At 46.9% G+C, this 19,738-nt stretch overlaps 1 protein-coding gene across 1 annotated transcript in view; it reads left to right on the forward strand.

Annotated features, from left to right (window-relative positions):
- Positions 1-2,480: 2,480 nt before the first annotated feature.
- The window catches only part of LOC308050252 (tetraspanin-15-like), a gene marked incomplete at both ends in the record, with an annotated part of 44,306 nt that continues 27,048 nt past the window's right edge, over positions 2,481-19,738 (forward strand). The window contains 3 exons of the mRNA XM_080360270.1: positions 2,481-2,567; positions 7,677-7,862; positions 18,601-18,675. Of these exons, the coding sequence (XP_080216396.1) occupies positions 2,481-2,567; positions 7,677-7,862; positions 18,601-18,675 (348 nt within the window). The remainder of the gene's footprint in view (positions 2,568-7,676; positions 7,863-18,600; positions 18,676-19,738) is intronic.

The following is a 19,738-nucleotide window of genomic DNA, read 5'->3' on the forward strand; positions in this document are numbered from 1 at the left end:
AACTCCCAAACTTTGGCTGCAAACTCCTAAAATTTGCCTGCAATGCCCCAAATTTTGGCTGCAAACCCCCAAATTTTGGCTGCAAACCCCCAAATTTTGGCTGTGAACCTCCAAATTTTGACTGCAAACCCCCAAATTTTGGCTGCGAACTCCTAAAATTTGGCTGCGAACCCCCAAATTTTGACTGCAAACCCCCAAATTTTGGCTGTGAACTCCTAAAATTTGACTGCCAACCCCCAAATTTTGACTGCAAACCCCCAAATTTTGGCTGCAACCCCCCAAATTTTGACTGCTGGGTGATATTGAGTGATTTGAACGACCCTGTTGGTCCCGAGCATGAAACACTGCCTGAGTCATTTCTTCCTGCGGTTAATGATTGTCTACGCATGATGCTGCCAGAACCGGGGTCACGTTAATGATTAAAACCCTAATTAAGGGCTGGTTCGTTCCCCACGTGCAAAATGACTCTACGACCTTCCCCCAGCTCCACCAGCATTGCCAGAGGGGGAAATATATTCAGGAATCAACCCCACGTTGTTCCCATCGCTCTGAGAGCATCGTTAAATAGAGAAAAATTCAAATTTAAATTCGCACTGCAAAACTTATTCAATTCATCGTTAAGCTTTTTAAAAGCGATGCCCGATTATCCCTCGTGTCCGGTGTTATTTATCCATTAGGGAGATGGCAGGAAAAATAAATGGGTGATTTAAGGGCAGCTCCTGTCTGTTCGTCTCCGAGATGCAAACAGCAAAGCGTCCGTGTGCGTTTGCGCCGCCAGAAGGACGTTTATTCTTTATCGTCTCTTTTGCAGAACAGAAAGCACCGATTAGATTTTATTCATTTTGGAAAAAGAGAAAAGTAATATTGAAAACTTCTGGACTTGTAGTGAAGGGGTTTGGGTGTCATGGGGAAAACAGGGAATTTGTGGTGCAGGACCTGCTGCTGCTTTTGCAAATGTGTCTGAATTAGGGGAGTTTGAAGGGGAATGGAAATAACGCCCAGTTCACATGTGGTGCTGCGGTCTGCAGCGGCTCAAGCTGCAGAAGTGATGGGTGCTCCCCCTTTTTCTGGGTGCTGCCCATTGCTGGGTACTCCCTATTGCTGGGTTTTCCCTTTTTCTGGGTGCTCCTTTTTGCCGGGTGCTCCCCTTTACTGGGGCTTCACATTACTGGGTGCTCCCCATTGCTGGGTGCTGCCTTTTTTCTGGGTGCTCCTTTTTGCCAGATGCTCCCCTTTACTGAGGCTCCCCATTACTGGGTGTTCTCCATTGCTGGGTGCTTCTGTTTGCTGGATGCTCCCCTTTAATGGATGCTCCTCATTGCTGGGTGCTGCCTTTTTCCTGGGTGCTCCCCTTTACTGGGGCTCCACATTACTGGGTGCTCCCCTTTGCTGGGGCTCCCCTTTAATGGGTGCTCCCCTTTAATGGATGCTCCCCTTTAAGGGGTGCTCCCCATTGCTAGGTGCTGCCTTTTGTCTGGGGGCTCCCCTTTAATGGGTGCTCCCCATTGCTGGGTGCTCCTCATTGCTGGGGCTCCCCTTTTGCTGGTGCTCCCCTTTTTTTGCGTGCTCCCCTTTTTCTAGGTTCTCCCCCTTTTTTCTGGGTGCTCCCCTTTTTTCTGGGTGCTCCCCTTTTTCTGGGAGCTCCCTTTTTCTGGGGGCTCCCCCTTTTCAGGGTGCTCTCTTTTTTCAGGGTGCTCTCTTTTTTCAGGGTGCTCCCCTTTTGCTGGGTGCTCCCCTTTTGCTGGGTGCTCCCCTTTTGCTGGGTGCTCCTTATTCTAGGTGCTCCCCTTTGCTGGACGCTTCTCTGCATCTTCAGACACCATCTTTCCCAAGCTCCTCTTATTGTCCATTTTATTAAACCCCACTTTTCCACTCTCTAATATTACTTTTGTACAGCCACACCAACACTTCCCAGAGCCATTTGCTCTCCCGGTGCCGGTTTCCTCCTCCCCACACCTTTACTTTGAAGCGTTAAACCCCACCGAGCCCGGCTCTAATAATTTCTCTTTCCTTCTATTCCTGCAGGCGCTGGGCAGCTGAAGGTGGTGTCCAAAGGAAGGTTTTACACACAGTAGCAAGTTACAACAGGTAAATCTGGACGTCGTTCTCCAAGCAACTACTCGGGGGGCACTTCTGCTGGATTTGCAGCTGCCGCTTCACCCTTTGCTGCCGTGGAGCTCCTGGGACGGCTACAGGATTGCGATGAACTCGTTCAGCACACCAGCGAGGGTGGGAGATCCCGATTACAACGCATTTGCTGTTAAAAATTTGCTAGAGGTCCAACTGCGCGCTGATTTTTGGGCGTGATTTTTAGAGCAAAACCAAGCGTTGAGCTCAAGAAAGGGTTAACGGCGCCGCCGCCGCTTCCCTCTGGCTGCTCTCTGCTCCTGCCAGGCGGAAGCTGGAGCGAACAGTTCAAGTTCAAGGCTTCTCTGTGTGCATGTCGATGCTTTTTCGCCTCCCCGGCCGGAGCGACAACGATGCCTCAAGGCTCTGAGTGCCGAAATTCCCACCTTTACTACTACAGCATCAAATTCGCTCTGTCCACCTACGCCACCCTCTTCTCGGTAGGTGCTCCGCTCGCTTTTCCGTCCTTCCTGCTGCTTCCCCTCACCCCTGGGGGCTGCATTTTCCTTTTCAATGTCCAGATTTCCCCTCCCAAAGCGTCAAATCCTTGTGTTAAAACCCCCGTGCTGCGTAACCCCTGTGCTTGGTGTTAACCGGCTCCAAAAGGGGGTAATTTTAGGGGAAACGGTGTTTTTGGTGGATTTAAGAGCCACCCCCCTGTGGTTACCCTTCCCCAGAGCTTCTCTCGCAAATCTCTTGTGCCAACGAGTCGTGTTTTGAGGTATTTGGAGCATAAATGTTGAAATTTCACATTTTCACCGTGCAAGCATCCATGGGGTGATGTTACAGGCCGGATTCCCCCTTGCTCATCTTGTCCATTGTCTTTACATCATTCAATAAGGACAAGGCATGAAAGCAGACACGGAGTGGTGGGTATTTCAGCCACATTGCTTATATTAAAAGTCAAAAATACAACTTGTTTTCAAGCAGTTTCGAACCATCGGTCAGTGCGAAGCTTCCCCAGTACCTGGAGCACGTGTTGGAGCAGGGGAGCAAGAAATTCTCTGTTCCTTTAGGGTCTGTGCATCCTCAAGATACGAATTTAGCATCTTCCTGGGGTTCGTCATGCATAATCCAGTCCGTATTTACAGATATTTCATTTTGAGGTTTGAATAATCCTCTCTGCCCCGTGTGCGGGGCGTGCGTATCGGTATGTGGATCTCATTGTGCCGGTGTAATTGCAGAACTATCTGCTTGGGTTCCCAGGCAGGCTGTGAATGATAAACAGGGTAACAAGCAGCGCTTGAAAACACTTTTTATTTCCTTATTTATTTTGTTTTACAAATGAATGAGCTCATTGGGAGGGCAGCGGTGAAACCCGTTGTCTCACTGTGCCAAATGACTTGTGCCTGCCCCAGGGCACGAATAAGAATAAGAAAAAAGGGTCTTTTTGTTGAATATCTTACTGGTTTTCTTGTGACAGGATCCCGAGTGGGGTGACCAGCGAGACCAAAATCTCTGCATTTCTTACCCCATTTGTGGCTGCAGTTTGAGTTTTTTGGGTAAGGACAGCGTGATGTTTTTATTCACAAAGTTAATCTTTGGGAAAACCCGTCCAGGTGGTTTTGATTTCTCTAAAGAGCCGAGTTTTGCTTGTTTCGAGGTTTCCCCGACGCCTTTAAGAGGCCGCGGGGCTGACCTACTTCTGGCTCATTTGCACTTGTCGCCGTATTAATTCACCGGGGCTGCCGAACCGTTCAAAGCCTCGTTAAGCAGACGTGACCGGGGCCTCGTTTTGCCAAACACGCTCGATTAAAAGAAAAATGATTGTTTAGGAACTTCTTGCGTTGCGTGAAGGCTTCGAAAATTTAAGCCCATGGGTGAAAATTGGGTGGAATACAACGTGAGTTGGTTGACCGTGAAGGATTGAGGATGTTTGGGGTGAGATGGATCGTGGGCTTTTAGTTGTCCCAGCCGGCAGAAAACTGGATCTGGTGCTTCTAGATCCTTTCCTGTAATGGAATGAATTAATCCTGTGATTCTTTGAATCATTAAGAGCATTCAGGACTTTTTATATTGAGATTTCTCACCTGCACGTTACAATAAAACCTCCTGAGGAGGAACAGGGGTGCCCTGTCTGCTCATATGAAGGCAGATGGATCTTGGATGGAGGATGCGGTGATGCCCCGTTCACTCTGCTCCTCCCAGACTCACATAAATGTGACTGTCATGGTTTGAAGCCACTGTCATTGTGACTTTTTGGTGTTCTAGGAGGAATTCAAGCCTCGCTTTGGCTCATCTAATTAACGCCATTCAACCCGTAACGAGCCGTATCTGCCATGCCTGAATTTGGGTGAACGTCCCCGTGGGTTCGTGGAACCTCTTTCCTTTGGTCTTTTGGTTCTTGGCCGAGCAGAATGTGGCGTCTCTTCGGTGTTAAATGGGATTTTTAGGACAGGGTAGGACTGTGCATGTCTCTTTTTAGCGCTGGTAGGAGCGTGCACGTCTCCTATCGTAGCTGCTTCTGTGCCAAAACTAAACCATGCAAGGATGGAGAAGCGACGATGAGCATCAGAGACACAAACCACCCATTTGGTACCCCAAAAACCCTGCCAGCATTGCCACAACTATGCATTGTATTAATTTCCGTTCAATAAGTGCCTTTCATCACACTTCTTGACCTCCAGGTCTCTAAATAATATTATGATTAGTGATTTCCACCTTTAGCTCTTCCCCATCCCAGGTCCCCAACTCCCTCCCAGCTCTTTCTTTCCATTAGATTGAGGAATTTCTGCAGAGGAAAACCAGCATCTCTGTTGTAAGACGATACGAAGTTGAAGTGAAACAGCTTTAGAAATGGGCTGCAAAGGTGGGGAAGGGTCGATCAGAGCAACTGAGAAATTCAGCTTTATGATTTTATCTGTCCAGGAGTATCGGAGGGAGGAGAGCGAGTCACAGGGGTTGTTTTTGGGATGGAAACAGTGGTTGGACATCCCAATGGCTGCTCATTACCCTCTATCCACTGCCCACTCAGCTCCTACAAACTCCAAGATGCATTAAAATCAAAAATTAAAACCCAAAGGCGATTTCTTCCCAGCTTATTGAAGGAGAATTGATGCCGGACGCCTTCGGCGCAGGGTCTGGTGGAGTCACAGCCACCCCTTTGGTTTTCCCTGTGGTGACGCTTTGATCGCATGTTATTATCATATAGAAACGAGATAATGATCATCTCTTTAGAGGGTAAGTGCACATTTTTCTCTTAAACACATTGCAGAGCAGCTGTAATTACCGGCTGCTCTCTGTCCTGGTGTTCACTGTATTATGGTGATCACGGGGCAATTAATACATAACTACAGATGATTTACCAGCAAACTTCATTATGTGCTTTACCACGTCCTCGAGTGTGGGTGGTAGAAAAGGGTTGTGATGCCAGGAATTGAAAATATCCATGTTGATTGAATTCTTACGGCACAAACAACTCCCAGAGAAACCCGGTGATGGAACCTGGAGCAGCCAGACTTGGCGAAGGGTGACGCAAACTTTTCCTACAGCGTTCAGTGCTCGTCTGCGGCTGAAGGGGGACAGGACAATCAGGTTTTTGATGAAATAAACATTTATTTGCCTTGCGGTTTTGCTGGGTGCTGCACAGGTCCTGACACATACTTTGGTTTGCTCCAAATCCATCATTTTTCTCACAAAAACGCCGCTTTTCAGGGAATTCTGCTCTTTCTCCCTGGCTCTTTTCCATCCAGATCCCTTCCTGCAGCAGCATCGCTCCCTGCTCGTCCTTCCAAAACTCCTTATATCCCAGCGAGTTTCCTTCGCAATGTGGGAGATGTGCCAGTAAATCCCTTCCACAAGGTGCGTGTTGCTTTGCAAGATGCTTTTTTATGCTTTAAGCTGAGTAGCAACAACTCTTTTCTATTATTTTTTTCAATCAAAAGGTGCTTTTTAGCCACCAGGCCCCACCTGCAGCACCAACCTGTAGCAAAGCAGCTTGCAATGGGCCGGGTGACCTTTTCAACTAGAACTAAACAAGGAGAGAGCCAAGAAATTCAGGTGGGATCAGCTCAGTGTTGACTTGTTAATCCCAAGGACTAATTTGAGTCACTTGAGCAAAACACGCGGCTTTTTCTAAGCCGTGAAGCCCCAAAAAAGCTGCGTGGCGTGGCTTGGGTTGCTGTTTCGCTGATGCTTTCAGCCATATAAAAGCTCTTTTTAAGCAACGCACGTGTCCATCCTGAAAACTCTTCTTGGTGTTTCTCCCAGGTTCATTCCGTGCACTTTCCTCTTCCCTCTCTCGTATCTCAGATGGATTAATTAATTAAGAAAGTGGTTCTGATTGGCAGGCTGCAAGGATTAGCGTGATGTGCGTTAATATCTACCCCCCGCCTTCACATCCAAGTGTATTTCCCGGGACACCACCTGAGAGATAAACATGAAGTCAAACCAAATCCCAACCCACCAGCCTGACGCTTAAAATAGAGTCGAAAAATGAAACCGTGATTAAAAGTCCGTTATCAGAAACAGGCCTGTTTAGTTTCAAATAACTAAAACGTCTGTAAAACATCACGAGTCTCAATTTCATTTTCAGAGAGATTTCAGTTCTTTGATAGATGAGATGGAGCCTGGAAGTGGACAGTGATTGATGGACGTTAACGAACTACTAAAATGCACCAGAAATAGCGCCCAGTGGAATAGGAGAGAAAAATTCAACTCCCAAAAAAGCGAAGGAAGAAATCACCTCCCAAAAAAGCAAGAAAATAAGGATTGAATTTGGACTTGATGATCCTTGTGGGTCCTTTCCAGCTTGGGACATTCTAATTGTCGGCATGAATGAGCACAACAAACTCATTAGGAACAATGAAGCTTTTTGGAAAGGAGAAAGTAATGGACAAGGAGCCCAAAAAATGAGGTTTTCATCTTTTTTGGAGATGTTGGCGTTTAGAGTGCGGGTATCTGTGGCCAGGAGCAAAAGGTGCTTTTTGAAGCCTGGCTTTATCCCGGCATTGTTAGGCTCTCTTGTTTAATTAGAGCTGTTTCATTGGAAGGGGGGACAGCGGGGAAACGTTGTCATAAATAATCTGGTGCTTTTCTTTATGGTGCTTTTCATCCAGGGATCAAAAACGCTTCATAACGGTGCTGTTAGTTTGGTTTTTAATTGTTGGTGCTGGTGTGCAAAGGGAGAGTGAGCGAGGTTTGGGTGCAAGTCGGTGCTTGAGCTCAGTATAAAAATGTTGGGGTGAAATGAGCAATTTTGGGGATCGCGCTGTCTCAGGGGGTCCTGGTGTCAATGACAATCGGCCTCTGGGTCTGTCAAACCCACAGCAAGGACCAAGCTGAGCATCCAGGTGGAACGTAAAGATAGAGACAGGGGTGAAAGTACAAAAGCCTAGTAAAACCTGGCTTAAAGCTGTTCAGCTACACCGATCCTTGCAATTATCCATCTCTCACTCAACCTTGAGCAAAGGGGACGTGCTGAGCGCTGATGGCGCCGTTTAGGTGGGTTTTCCGCGGCTATTTGAGACATTTCCATCTCCACCTCTCCCTCGGCACCTCAGCTTTTCTCCCTGTTGGCGTCCTAATCCCGTCTCGCGCTTCCCTTGCAGATCCTCGGCCTCGTGATCCTGTGCGTGGGGATTTACGCCGAAGCAGAGAGGCAAAAGCACAAAACCTTGGAAGGGATCTTCCTCGCCCCGGCCATCATCCTCCTCCTGCTGGGTTTCACCATGTTCGGCGTCTCCTTCGTGGGCATGGTGGGGAGCCTCAGGGACAACCGCACGCTGCTCAAGACGGTAAGGCCGGGACCGCGCTCTCCGGACAGCCCTCGGGATGCCACCTGATCTCCTTCTATGACAAGGTGACCCAACTTTTGTAGATGAATGAAAGGCTGTGGATGTTGTGTGGACTTCAGTAAAGCCTTTGACACCGTATCTCGCAGCGCTCTCCTGGAGAAGCTACAGCTCGTGGTTTGGTGTATCTGTGATGAATGGAGGGCTGGACACAAAGAGTTGTGGTGAACGGAGCCAAATCCAATTGGCGGCCGGACATGAGTGGTGTCCCCAGGGCTCAGTATTGGGGCCGGTTCTGTTTAATCTCTTTATCAACAGTCTGGACAAGGGGATCAAGTGCACCCTCAGTAATTTCACAGGTGACACTGGGTTGGGTGGAGTGTTGATCTGCTGAGGGCAGGCGGCTCCACAGAGGGATCTGGCCCGGCTGAATCGATGGGCCGAGGCCAATTGTCTGAGGTTCAACAGGCCAAGTGCCGGGTCCTACTCTTGGGTCACAACAACCCCATGAACGCTGCAGCTGGGGAAGAGCGGCTGGAAAAGGCCCTGGGGGTGTTGGTGACAGCGGCTGAACATGAGCCAGCGTGTGCCCAGGTGGCCAAGAGGCCACCAGCATCCTGGCTGGTACCAGCGCTGTGTGGCCAGCAGGCCCAGGGCAACGACCGTCCCTGTGCTGGGACCTGGGGAGGAGAAACCTCGAATCCTGGGGGCAGTTCTGGGCCCCTCAGCTCAGGGCTCAAAATGGCAGCACCAAAATCACCTCAGGGCTCAAAATGGCGGCACCAGGGGTGGCGGGATCACCTCATGAAAGCCCTTGAGGTGCTGGAGCGAGTTGAGAGAAGGGAACGGAGCTGGTGAGGGGCTGGAGCACAAGTGTGATGGGAGCGGCTGAGGGACCTGGGGGTTCAGCTGGAGAACAGGAGCTGAGGGGAGACCTTCTGATCTCTGAACTGCCTGAAAGGAGCTTGGAGCCAGGGGGGTCGGGCTCTGCTCCCCAGGAACAAGCGCCAGGAGCAGAGGAAACGGCCTCAAGTTGCGCCAGGGGAGGTTGAGGTTGGATTTAGGAACAATTTCTTCCCCAAAGGGCTGTGGGGCATTGGAACAGGCTGCCCAGGGCAGTGCTGGAGTCACCAGCCCTGGAGGGTTGGACAGACGGACATGAGGTTCTCAGGGACGTGGGTTAGTGCTAGAGTTGGGTTATGGTTGGACTCGATGATCCTAAGGATCTCTTCCAACTGAAATGTTTCTATGGTTCTATGGATCTCGGTGACGTCAGGGGGCAAAATTAATGCATCTTAACAAGTCACCACCAAGGCTTACACGGGAGGTATTTTTGGGGCTGAGTTCCCACCTCTTGTGGAGCAAAGTCTCCACAGTTAAGTTCATTTTAGCCCTGGCAATGCCAATAGAAAAGAACATCATTTCCTTTTGCAAGGGGGTTCTTAGAGGGAAAATTTACCTTTGAAGTGCAAAGTGGCCAAGATCCTGGACATGAGGGCAAAGCTTTTCTCTCCTAATCTGCTTTCCAGGGGTTTTTTGGGTTCGTTGCTCATTGCCCTGCTCTGGGGTGACAGCTCGGCCTCCAGCAGGAGGCTGCAAGGTTGGATAAGCTCAATTTTGAGCCATTCCCTGCATTCAGATGGGGACAAAGCTCTTCCATCCTGCTCAGCCAGGGCAAATGTCAATCAACGAGCTCCATGACGGCTCTGTCAGCTTTTCGGCTGCGTCTGATGCTCCGTCGGTGAAGAAGATGCTTTCGGATGAATAATCCGCGCTGGTCCGCGGAGCCTCCCCGGCGACACGCACGTGCCTCGCATGCCAACGGTTTGCATAGCGCCTTCCTCTCCCGCTGCTTCAGGTTGATGGGTTTATTAAAATCAAACACTCCGGGTAGCTAGTGCTTTTAAAAAATCACAGTATTGCTTTTAAAAATTGCTCAGCGTTTGCATTTCCGATTAATCCAGAGGGGAGCCCAGATCAGAAAACCAATATTGTCTTTGCTTCTGCAGATGCAATTTTAGTGGCTTTTCCATACGTCTGGTGGGTGTTTGCGTTGCACTTTCAAGCGTTGCTGGGGTCGAAGCTGAGCTCCATTCGAGAGCTGCCCCCGCACCCCAGCCCTTTGGAGGATGCTCTCCCTGAGTGGCCAGAAACGTCCCCTCCAAGTGATATTTGTGGTGTTGAAATAGCTTAAAAATTATCTTTTAATTAATTGCCTATCAACAGGCTTTTTTCTTGCTCTTTGGATGCCTAATTCAACCAGTGCGCATTCACCTGGACTCGGTTATACCTCAAACATACAACCCTCTTTTCCTGTCCATCAAAGCATCATATTTCTTTACCATCTAAGCCTAGAAAATATTTCCTGCCAAAACCATAGTGATGTTGCTTGTGGAGGATATTTCATTTCTATAATTTCTCCGCTTTTCAAACTATTTACTATTGTGTTAATTCGATCAAGGCTTATTCCAAAGAAGGATAAATACTTCAAATTTCTGCTAATATTTTTCTTTCTGTGCTAATACTCGTGAATCACAGTTAATACGCCGCTTCCGCAACTCAGACTGAATTCAGAAGTGGAAAATTGACACATCAGAGGATAGAAAATCTCATCGGTGAAGCAACCCGGGGCGACAGGAACCCAAGCTCATTAACTGCATTTCACAGGTTGTCGGACGAATCAATTCTACAACAGGCACGGCTGAGACAAAGAAATAATCCTGCTTGTTTGTGTCGGCTTTTCCTCCCCGTGGATGCAAACAGCTTCACGCCTGCCACGGGGAATAAATAAAGCCGGTCGATAACACTTGCATCCCTTTTTGGGTAGGATATAAGAATGGGATGTTCGTCTTGTGCGTCGAAATACATTGGTTTTTAGGGTTACTTGAGGCTCATCACCCGCCTTTTGTTGGCTGAGCAGCACAATTGACTTATACCGCATTAATTATCTGCTTTCTAATAGTGGATCCGGCCCAATTCCCAGTTTTCGACCTGAAACACTGTTCCCCCCATAGATATATTCACCTTGATGGGGAACAGCACGAGGAGGAGAGTGCGACCGTTTGGAAACGCCGAGATAAGTAAAGATGTTTGCACAAATACAGAAGGTGTTTGTGGTCTGCGTGGAGGCAAAAACCATAATGTTGCCTTTTCTTGTCAGATATTTTCTTTATAGGATTTTTTTAGCAGCGTTGCAAGCTCCTAGAAGATGAATAAATGGATTTAAAGAGCATCCCGAAGAGCCTGAACCACGAGCTGGCTTTGTGCATCCACCTCTGGCTCGGGGCCATATTGTGAATTCTCTGTTGGTTTTATGTTGGAATTGGCTGTGAAACGCATTAGAATTTCAACCCATCACCCCAAAGTGGACACTTGTAAGGAATTTTAGGGGAATTTCACAGCGGGATGTCCTCTCTGGTGTAGAAGCCCCTTGGGATGTGGGACAGTAGGGGTTACTTTTGGTTGTAGAAGTTGTTTCACGCCTGTTTTCTGCTGAATTTTCCTGGGAAAACTCTTGAAAATATGTTTTGCTTTAGTGGGTTTTGTGCTTCATTCACCTTGAGGGAGAATTTGGTGGCGCAGGGACCACAGAGGAGGGATCAGTGAGCCCCAAAAATTCATATATTGATGGCAAATCAATGCGTGCAGATGTGCTGCAGCTGCTCCAACACCTGCACACGCATTTTCAGGGATCCCAAGTTAACAATGAGCACAAACACCCTGAAATTCAAATCCCTAACAAAAACTGACTTGTCTTTTCATCTCAAAATATGGCTTATTAATCTGGAGAGCAGGCAATCAATTCCTCCCTGTTTAAGAGAAAACATTTCGATCCCTACAATAATTCATCAGGCAGCGCTTGGCGTTAGATACCTTTGTTTTGTTTTTCCTTGAGATGCGGTGGATGTAGGTGCTTCTTAAATCCTCATTTATCTCCGTCACTTAGTGCTGAACAGATGGGTTTTTATTTTCTTTAACCCCCTGGAGAAAAATCAACATTTCTCTTAGGAAAACCACCCACCTCCTATATGACGTATTATTCCAATATCCCCCCTGCAAGGTACCACAAATTCGGGTTTTAATCTTTTCCTTCTCAGTCTTATTCTCTCTGGTCGTTACCTGTGATTGTCGTGCACAACCACATGACTCTTACTGAGCGTAAACCAGATTATTGAGTCTTTAACGACCTCTCTAATAACCCGAGCAAAGTTTATTCAATAAACGCAATGCCTGCTTGCAATTATTGAGTTTATTAGACAAATTTCAGGTAAAACCTGGGGATTTTAGCTGCTGGCGGATGTAATTGGTGTTACTGAGACTTGTAGTTCATAGATGGGTTGAGAGTTTCTTCTGTCGCCATTGACATTTGCAAAGCTTGAAGAACTGTGGATAGTTTGATGGAGATGTCTTGGCTTTGCTTTTAGGGGTAATTTAGTGAATAGATGATAAAAATCAATATTTATTGCTGGGTTAGAGGCTGGAGGAGCTGGGATGGTTTGGTTTAGGATCTGGAAATGCAGTGGGACAAGCAGCCGGGTTTTGCGGTTGAATCTACCCAAACTGGCTCCACTTTGTGGCTCTTTTAGAGCTGTTTTTGCTCAAAATGTGTCATATCTTCCTAAACATCCCCTGCCTGGGGGTTTGGGACCCGCGTGTTCATCCCATGGATGTTTCACCTTCCAAAAAGTCAGTAAATCCCTGAATTTTCAGAGCTGGTTTTGATAGAGTCGGTTTGATTTGATGCAGAATGGAAGAGAAATAAGGGACTGGGTGCACCAAGAAATCCGACTTTCCCAGTTTTCTATTTGGTGTTTTAGGCTCTTCCTTTCCTGCCAAAATTTGTCACCAATTTGGGTTGTGACAGTGAGAGATCAGCTGTTGCTGGAGCTCTTTTGGCCTTTTGCAGGTTGTTTTTATGTACATATATATAAATATATATAATCAATATAAATATACATAAAAATACTTCTAAATATAGAAATGTATATTTATATCTATATTCTACATATCTATATCTATTTCCAAATAGCACCAGCAAGGCGTGCAAAGCAAACTCCTGCGACCACCACCACCTTTACCATTGATTTTATTTGCTCTTTTACGCTCAAGCTCGACCCGCAACGCAACTCCCTGAGCCGGGCTTAAATTAAACCTCCCCCTCCCTCTCCAGCCCCTGATTGCCCATGACAATCGAGCACTGAAACGCTGGAAAATCGCAGCTATATCAGGTTTGAAGAGGGGAACGGTGGGGAAATGGGTTGGCAATCACTGAGCTATTGTGCCGATGGAGAATTGGGAAGATAAACTCCCCTCTCGGAGAGAATCAACGATTCCAGTGATTTGAAGCTTGGGGACCCAGAATAAAAGCAATCAGAAGAAGGAGCACTTGGAGGGCTGAACTGGTCCAAGCAGCTGGGTTTTATTTTGCCATTGTGTGGAGAAAAGGGCAAAAATTACGCCGAAAACCTCAATTACATAAACCACCCCTGTGCCACATCCCCAGCGCTAGTTTATTACCCACTTAAAATCAGTTTTAAGGTGAAAAAACCTATAAGTAGCACCTTCTCCTTATTTTTCTTCTGCGTTCGGAACAATTGGGTGAAATAGTTTGAAACAGTTGATGCTTAGTGGGCGCTTAAACCACTTGGATATTTGATTTGGGTGAATTCATTGTGGTTTTGTGGTGTTTCAAAAGCACTTGGGTGAGAGCAGAGGATTTGCACGGGGTATCCAGATCAGCAAAATGAAATAATACCTTGGATATTTGCAGCAAAGAAGCAAATTTCCAAACCTAAGGGCTCGGGAAAAGCTGAATGTGACCCCCTGAACGTGGCAACCGCGGCGGCTGGAGGATCTTGGGGTAAATTCACGCTGAATATTCCAATATCAACAGGTTTCGATGGCGCCACTTTAACTCTCCAAAAAGTAAATTAGCACACAAATAGAAGATTAAAAATAAGATGGAAGCAACTCCTTCCTGCAGAGTTTTACTCAGCGATCTGCATATATTTAATTGTTTCTTCCTAAGCCTGCTGATTATATAGCACTCTCTGATTGCAAAAATGCCATTTTCTGGGGTTTTTTCTGTTTAGCCGCACAGGGGGGAGGTGGATAAATGCAAAATCCCCCCAACACCCAAATCCCCCCAAAACACAGTGAGAAAAAACCTCATGGGGCACATTTTACCCAGCCCTCCACATCTCATTTGTTCTCCTTTAAATCTGTGCGTTCCGACCCTTTTTAATTATGATTATTTTATAATAAGAGACAATGTAGGAATTGTGTCTGATCTCCTCCGTTAAGAGTTGTTCACCTCTTGGCTGAGGTTTTAATCACCGCAATGGCCTTTAAACAGTTTTGCTCAGCCCAGGTTTGGCTTTGATGGAGAAAATGGGGCTGGAGCCCTGGGGAATTAATGACATTTTTCTTACCACGCTAATTATTGGCACTTCCATGTGTAATTTCTCATGGCGTCCCCATTCACTCTCTTTCCAGGAGCAGTTTGGGAAGGTTTTGTGAGTAAGAAAAAGCATGTTTTGTTCTTTCCGAGCCTTAAACGTTGAGCGTCGCCAGCAAACTCCGGGCATGTTGCATTTCTTGGTCCTCACCCCTTTATTTTTTAATATCATCACTAAATTAATTGTTGCAATAATAACAACCCCCCTTGCTCTGAATTAATGGAGCTTCACAGCTTCTGGAAAACCCAAGAAAGGGCTGATGCTACAAAATCCTTCCAAAAATCATCTCTGGAGTGATTTACCTTCTTAATGTGAAGTTTTGATAGATAAAAGTTGTATCTCATGCTACATTTTGATTCCCCAGCGTCTCTCAACGTTGATGCACGATGAAGAGAAGCTGATGAGCCCCTGAGTAAAGCTCAGGAGAGGATTTTGCAAAGCCTGACATGATCTTAAGATCATCCAAGTGGTTTAATCTGCGTTAGGAGTTTCCAATGAATCACTCGTTAAAGGATTGAGCCCATTGCGCCGCTGGAATAATTTTCCTGATTGAGGGGAAAGCAGCAGGTACCGAGATCTTTGAAAAGAGGTGAAATGGGATTGTTGGGCCCTCAAATTCTGAAATAAATCAGATTTGAAGGGAGCCGTCACTCATGGAAATAGATGGGGGGTGGGATTAAGAGGCGACATCCATCCCTGTGCATAAAAACTTCATTTTGGGGGGGTTTTGGGGAACATGAGCCTGTTTTAGCTGCAGCATCTGTCCTCGTCTTGAGCTGGGAGTGGAGGGTAGTGGGGCTGTAGCCACAGAAGGGTTAATAACAGCCAAAAATGCACCCAACCGCAGGCTATAAAAGTCAAAAATAGGCAAAAAATGGGGTTTTGATGACTCTGGGGAGCAAATTTGGTCGGGATCTGTGGGACATGGTGGTGGCAGCACCAGTATCTGGGTTGGGGAAATGGACTACGCCGTGTGCCCAGGGCTCCTGTTTCTTTGGTTTTGGGGGTTTTTCTGGCTTTTTTGGGGATTAAAACCAGAGTTTTTGGTTATTTAGTTCCTGAAGCAGAAAGGAGACGTGTATTTTGATTTAAGTCTTGGCAAATGCAGGCGAGTAACCCAAAGAGGGGTCGTTACGAGCCCCATGTTGGGTGGATGAGCAGGGGGCTGTGTTGTGTGCCCCCTAAAATTAAACAGCATTATTTGCATGAATAAAATAGCACTATTTGTATGAATAAAACAGCATCCTGGGTTATCACTCAAGGAGAAGATGCTCTGCAAAGCCTCTTCATCTGGGCTTTGTTGTCCTCGTTTAATCTGCGTAGGAAACATTCCTGACACATTTTGTTGGGGTGTTTTTATTGCTTCAAAGCAACTACAAAAGCTGTTTGTAAGTGGGAATAAACAATTCTTTGAGTTTTCACTTTCAGGAGCAAATCAAACCCTTAGAAAAGGCCACTGGGCGTGGGAGGAACCTCCAACGTGGCGTTAGGAAGAAACGGTTCTTTTAGAAGCGTTACCGAAAAGTTTCAATTAGAGGACAAAAGCGACCGGCTTAGTGTTCCTGTGCTCACGTGAAGTGCAGCAGGCGGGTGATTTAGTGGTTTCCCATGTCAAGTAAAAGATGTTTTGATCGTATGTTCAATCTGTTCCCATTTATCAAGAGGGAATGAGCAGTTCCCGCTCCAGATGCACAAAGATACAGCAAGACCCGGGTACCTATGAACTCCCGCATGTGCAAAATGGGGGGAATTCATCCTTTTAAGGGCAGAAATTAAATCACACGAGTTTCTTTTCACCTTGGGAGCAGGGAAATTCAGATTGATGACAAGTCGCAGCTTTTATATTCGTAGGTCCAAACCCTTTGTCTGCATTGGCTTCAATGAAGCTGATTCGGCTGCTTCACTGGAGCTGTAGAAATGGATGAAAAGAAAATATTGGGGGGTTATTTGTGTGAATGCAGAATGCTCTGGCAAACAGGCTGCAATCCATTAGTTAAAAGGGACGATCGGGAGTATTGCCAGCAGTTTCACCCCTAAACGTGCATTACAACAATCCAAGTGAACACAAAACAAGAATTGCCACTTTCTGCTGTGCCCGTGCAGCCGGTGAGGGTTTTCCTGCTCCATTCGGCCCTTATTTGGGGGAAGAAAAGCTGCTTTTTGCTCAAACTATACACTTGCACGACCTGCGCTGGAGACCCAGGTTTGCAGTTGCTTTTCTTGCAAATCCTCTATAAATTGTAAGGGAAATTGTGGTTTTTTTTAAGGTTATGTTACATATTATACAGCGTCCGGGGGAGCTGGGCTGAGTTGGAGTTTCCCTCCTGCAAGGAGTTGCAATCAGCACCTGCTGTGTCTTTCTTCCTAATTAATTCTGGCTTTTTCCCCTCATTAATAAAGCCCATGGACTCAGCTCATTTTTGGGCTTGTTCTCTTGGAAACGGTGCATTTTGCTACCTGTGACCCTCATTTCAAGCCGCATTCAGTTATTTCTCTAACAACCACATATGATGAACATCCCGTGGTCTTTGCACGATGCACCCGCCTTCGTTTATAAATCTGATATCAAACCTGGATATTAAATATCAACCTTGATTTCAATAAGCAAGGAGCAAGCTGGGTTGTATCGCATAATCCTTGTCTGTTAGATCTCGACAAGCCATACGGCACAAATTAAGCCAGAAAGAAGGAAATGGAGTGGTGGATAAAATTGATGCGTGATGCGTAATGGTCAGGAAAAGCAGAAAATCCACCCGGCAACCTGCACGGTGAGTCTTTTGGGGTAAAATCCTCAGTTTCTGGGAAGAGCTGCAGGGTTGGTGCTTTCAGAGGAGCCTCATTGATTTGGCAAGAAGCATCATGCTGATTTTTAGGTGGTTTTTTTTGGTGCACAACCACAGCGCTGGTCCCCGCTTGGGCTCAGGTCACGCTCTTTTCTCTCTGCTCACAGCACAATTGACAAAAAAATCGTACTTTTCCCCAGCAAACAGCAAACAAAACGCTTATTTTTTACATCCTTGGGTTTTAACTAAGGCTGAATAACAAAAATCTTTCCACAATTGAATTTCTCTTTTTCGCCGCAGCGTTGCAAGGTCTAGGCCTGGCTTTGTAAAACCTCACACTGCTCCTCCTTGGGCTTCTCCCAAAGCAGCCCTGTTTTCTATCAGCTTAAATGCATGCAGCGTTTTGCGGATCATCTCTGCCTACCAGATAACAGGTGCTTCGTTAATTGTATTTCTTAATTATGGGATTCCCTGCCTAATTATACCCAGCCCATTCTGAGCTGATTTAGCTGGTGTTGAGCACGACGCTGCTTCTCCAGCAGGACCACGTACCAGGTTCTTAACGAAGAACCCCAGTGCAAAGGTAATTGGTGGGTGACTAAAAACCCCAACACTTTGGGGCATGAATGGTGTTTTTGCTGCAACGGTGCTTTTTTTGGGGGGGAAATAATTTCTGGGCATGCAGGTCCCAGCGCTACCTGCCTTTGCAAACAGGCTGCTCTACTAAACCCATGGTCCAAGGGAATATCGCAGTCGTAAATTCTCTCTCTCCCCCGTTTTTTTTAACATGCTTTTGGATTTTTAGCTGGTTACCATGGTAATTTTCCACCTTCCTTTTGCTGGTGAATCTCCCAAGTCGCTGATGGATGGAGCTTTGGGGACATGTGAGCTGAGCTGAGCTTTGCTCTCCATCCTCTGCAACGTTGGACGTGATGCCCGATGGGACGTCTTGGCGACCAAAGCATCAGGAGAGCAATGGGTTTTGCCTGCAAGAGCATCAAAGCTTCTTGTTTAAGTCATTTGCTCCCTCAGGACTTGGATTTCCAGCCTAAATTTGTTGCCACAGTCGATTCTGGCATAGACGTGAGTTCTTGTCTGTACTCTGGGGGATGGATGATCCTCCGTTGGACGCTCAGCTTGGAAACGTCAATGTTCAACCAAGTGCCCATTGCAGAGAGATACTGAACACCCGTACCCACCCAGGGATAACGTTTGCACCCCCTGCATCCTTTTAACCTCTTTCCCCATGCAGAATTTTGCCAGATTGCATCTGGTTTCTCTTTCCAATCCATCTTTCCTTCCTTTCTGCAAGGGACCAAACTGCTTTTGCTTTTAGGGCTGAGACCTTTGGAAGAGGTTTGCAGCTCCGTGAGGAGCTCAGAATGGAATTATTTCATTTCTCAGTGTTTGAAAGCAGCTCCAGGTTTCCAGGTCTCCCTCATTGACAGGTGACACAGCCCGATTTGGAGCAGGAGTTAATCCTTTCCTTTCTCTTTTCAGTTCTTCTGGGTCCTTCTGGTGATCTTCCTCACGGAGCTGCTGCTGATATTCATCGAAATCATCTTTGAAAACAAGGTGGGTGCAACCAGGAGCCTTTGGATGCCACGTGGGGACAAACCACAGCCCCGCGTGTCATCGGGGACAAAACTCCGCAAGTATCTCTTAGCATAAGGCCAGAAAACAGCAGATTTTCATTGTTCTTGCTCTTTTGGTGCTGCCCATCATGCTCTAAAGCCACGACAGATCTCCAGCACCCCCCAGAGCTCCTGCTGCATCTCCCCGTGCAGAATCTCAGCCAAAACCATGCTGTATTGTATTTTTCTTTTGATTCTTGAGGACTCATTAAACTCCTTGCCTCAATTACGTTAACTGCTGGCTTGCATTTGCAAGGGCAGGTTTGAGTTATAGCTGAGCCGGTGAGATGGTAAATGCTGCCAACAATGTGCTTTCTGGCCTCCCTCCCCTGCTGAAGAAACCTGCCGTTTCCAATTTAATCTTACCCTTGCGATCGATCAAACGATTAAATAGCTAATCTCAATCTCTGCTGGCTTGATGAATGCACAAGGCAGGAGAACAGCGTCTGAAATACCTGCTTACGCCTTCGAAAAATCGATTCCCCTCTACGCAAAACAGCGAGATCATTTCAGACCCCTTGGGGTTGGAGTTTTGTGCTCGGTGAGCCCCGAAAACAGGTTGGGGTTGGAGTTCTATGTTCAGTGAGGCCCGAAATCAGGTTTGGGTTGGAGTTTTGTGCTCGGTGAGCCCCATAAACAGGTTGAAGTAGGAGTTTTGTGCTCGGTGAGCCCCAAAACCAGGTTGGAGTTCTATGTTCAGTGAGGCCTAAAATCAGGTTTGGGTTGGAGTTGTGTGCTCAGTGAACCTCAAAACAGGTTGGGGTTGGAATTATGTGCTTGGTGAGCCCCATAAACAGGTTGAGGTTGGAGTTCTGTGCTCAGTGAGCCCCAAAACCAGGTTGAGGTTGGGGATATGTGTTCAGTGAGCCCAAAAACCAGGTTGGGGTTGGGGTTATGTGCTTGGTGAGCCTCAAAACCATCTTTTGGATGCTGCAACCAACTCCATCCATCTCCGAAACCCTCCGATCTCCAAAAAACACAGTGCACCGTGGAGATGAGTAGAA

The sequence above is a fragment of the Nesoenas mayeri genome, assembly GCF_963082525.1.
Source record: "Nesoenas mayeri genome assembly, chromosome: 27".
Lineage (NCBI taxonomy): Eukaryota > Metazoa > Chordata > Aves > Columbiformes > Columbidae > Nesoenas > Nesoenas mayeri.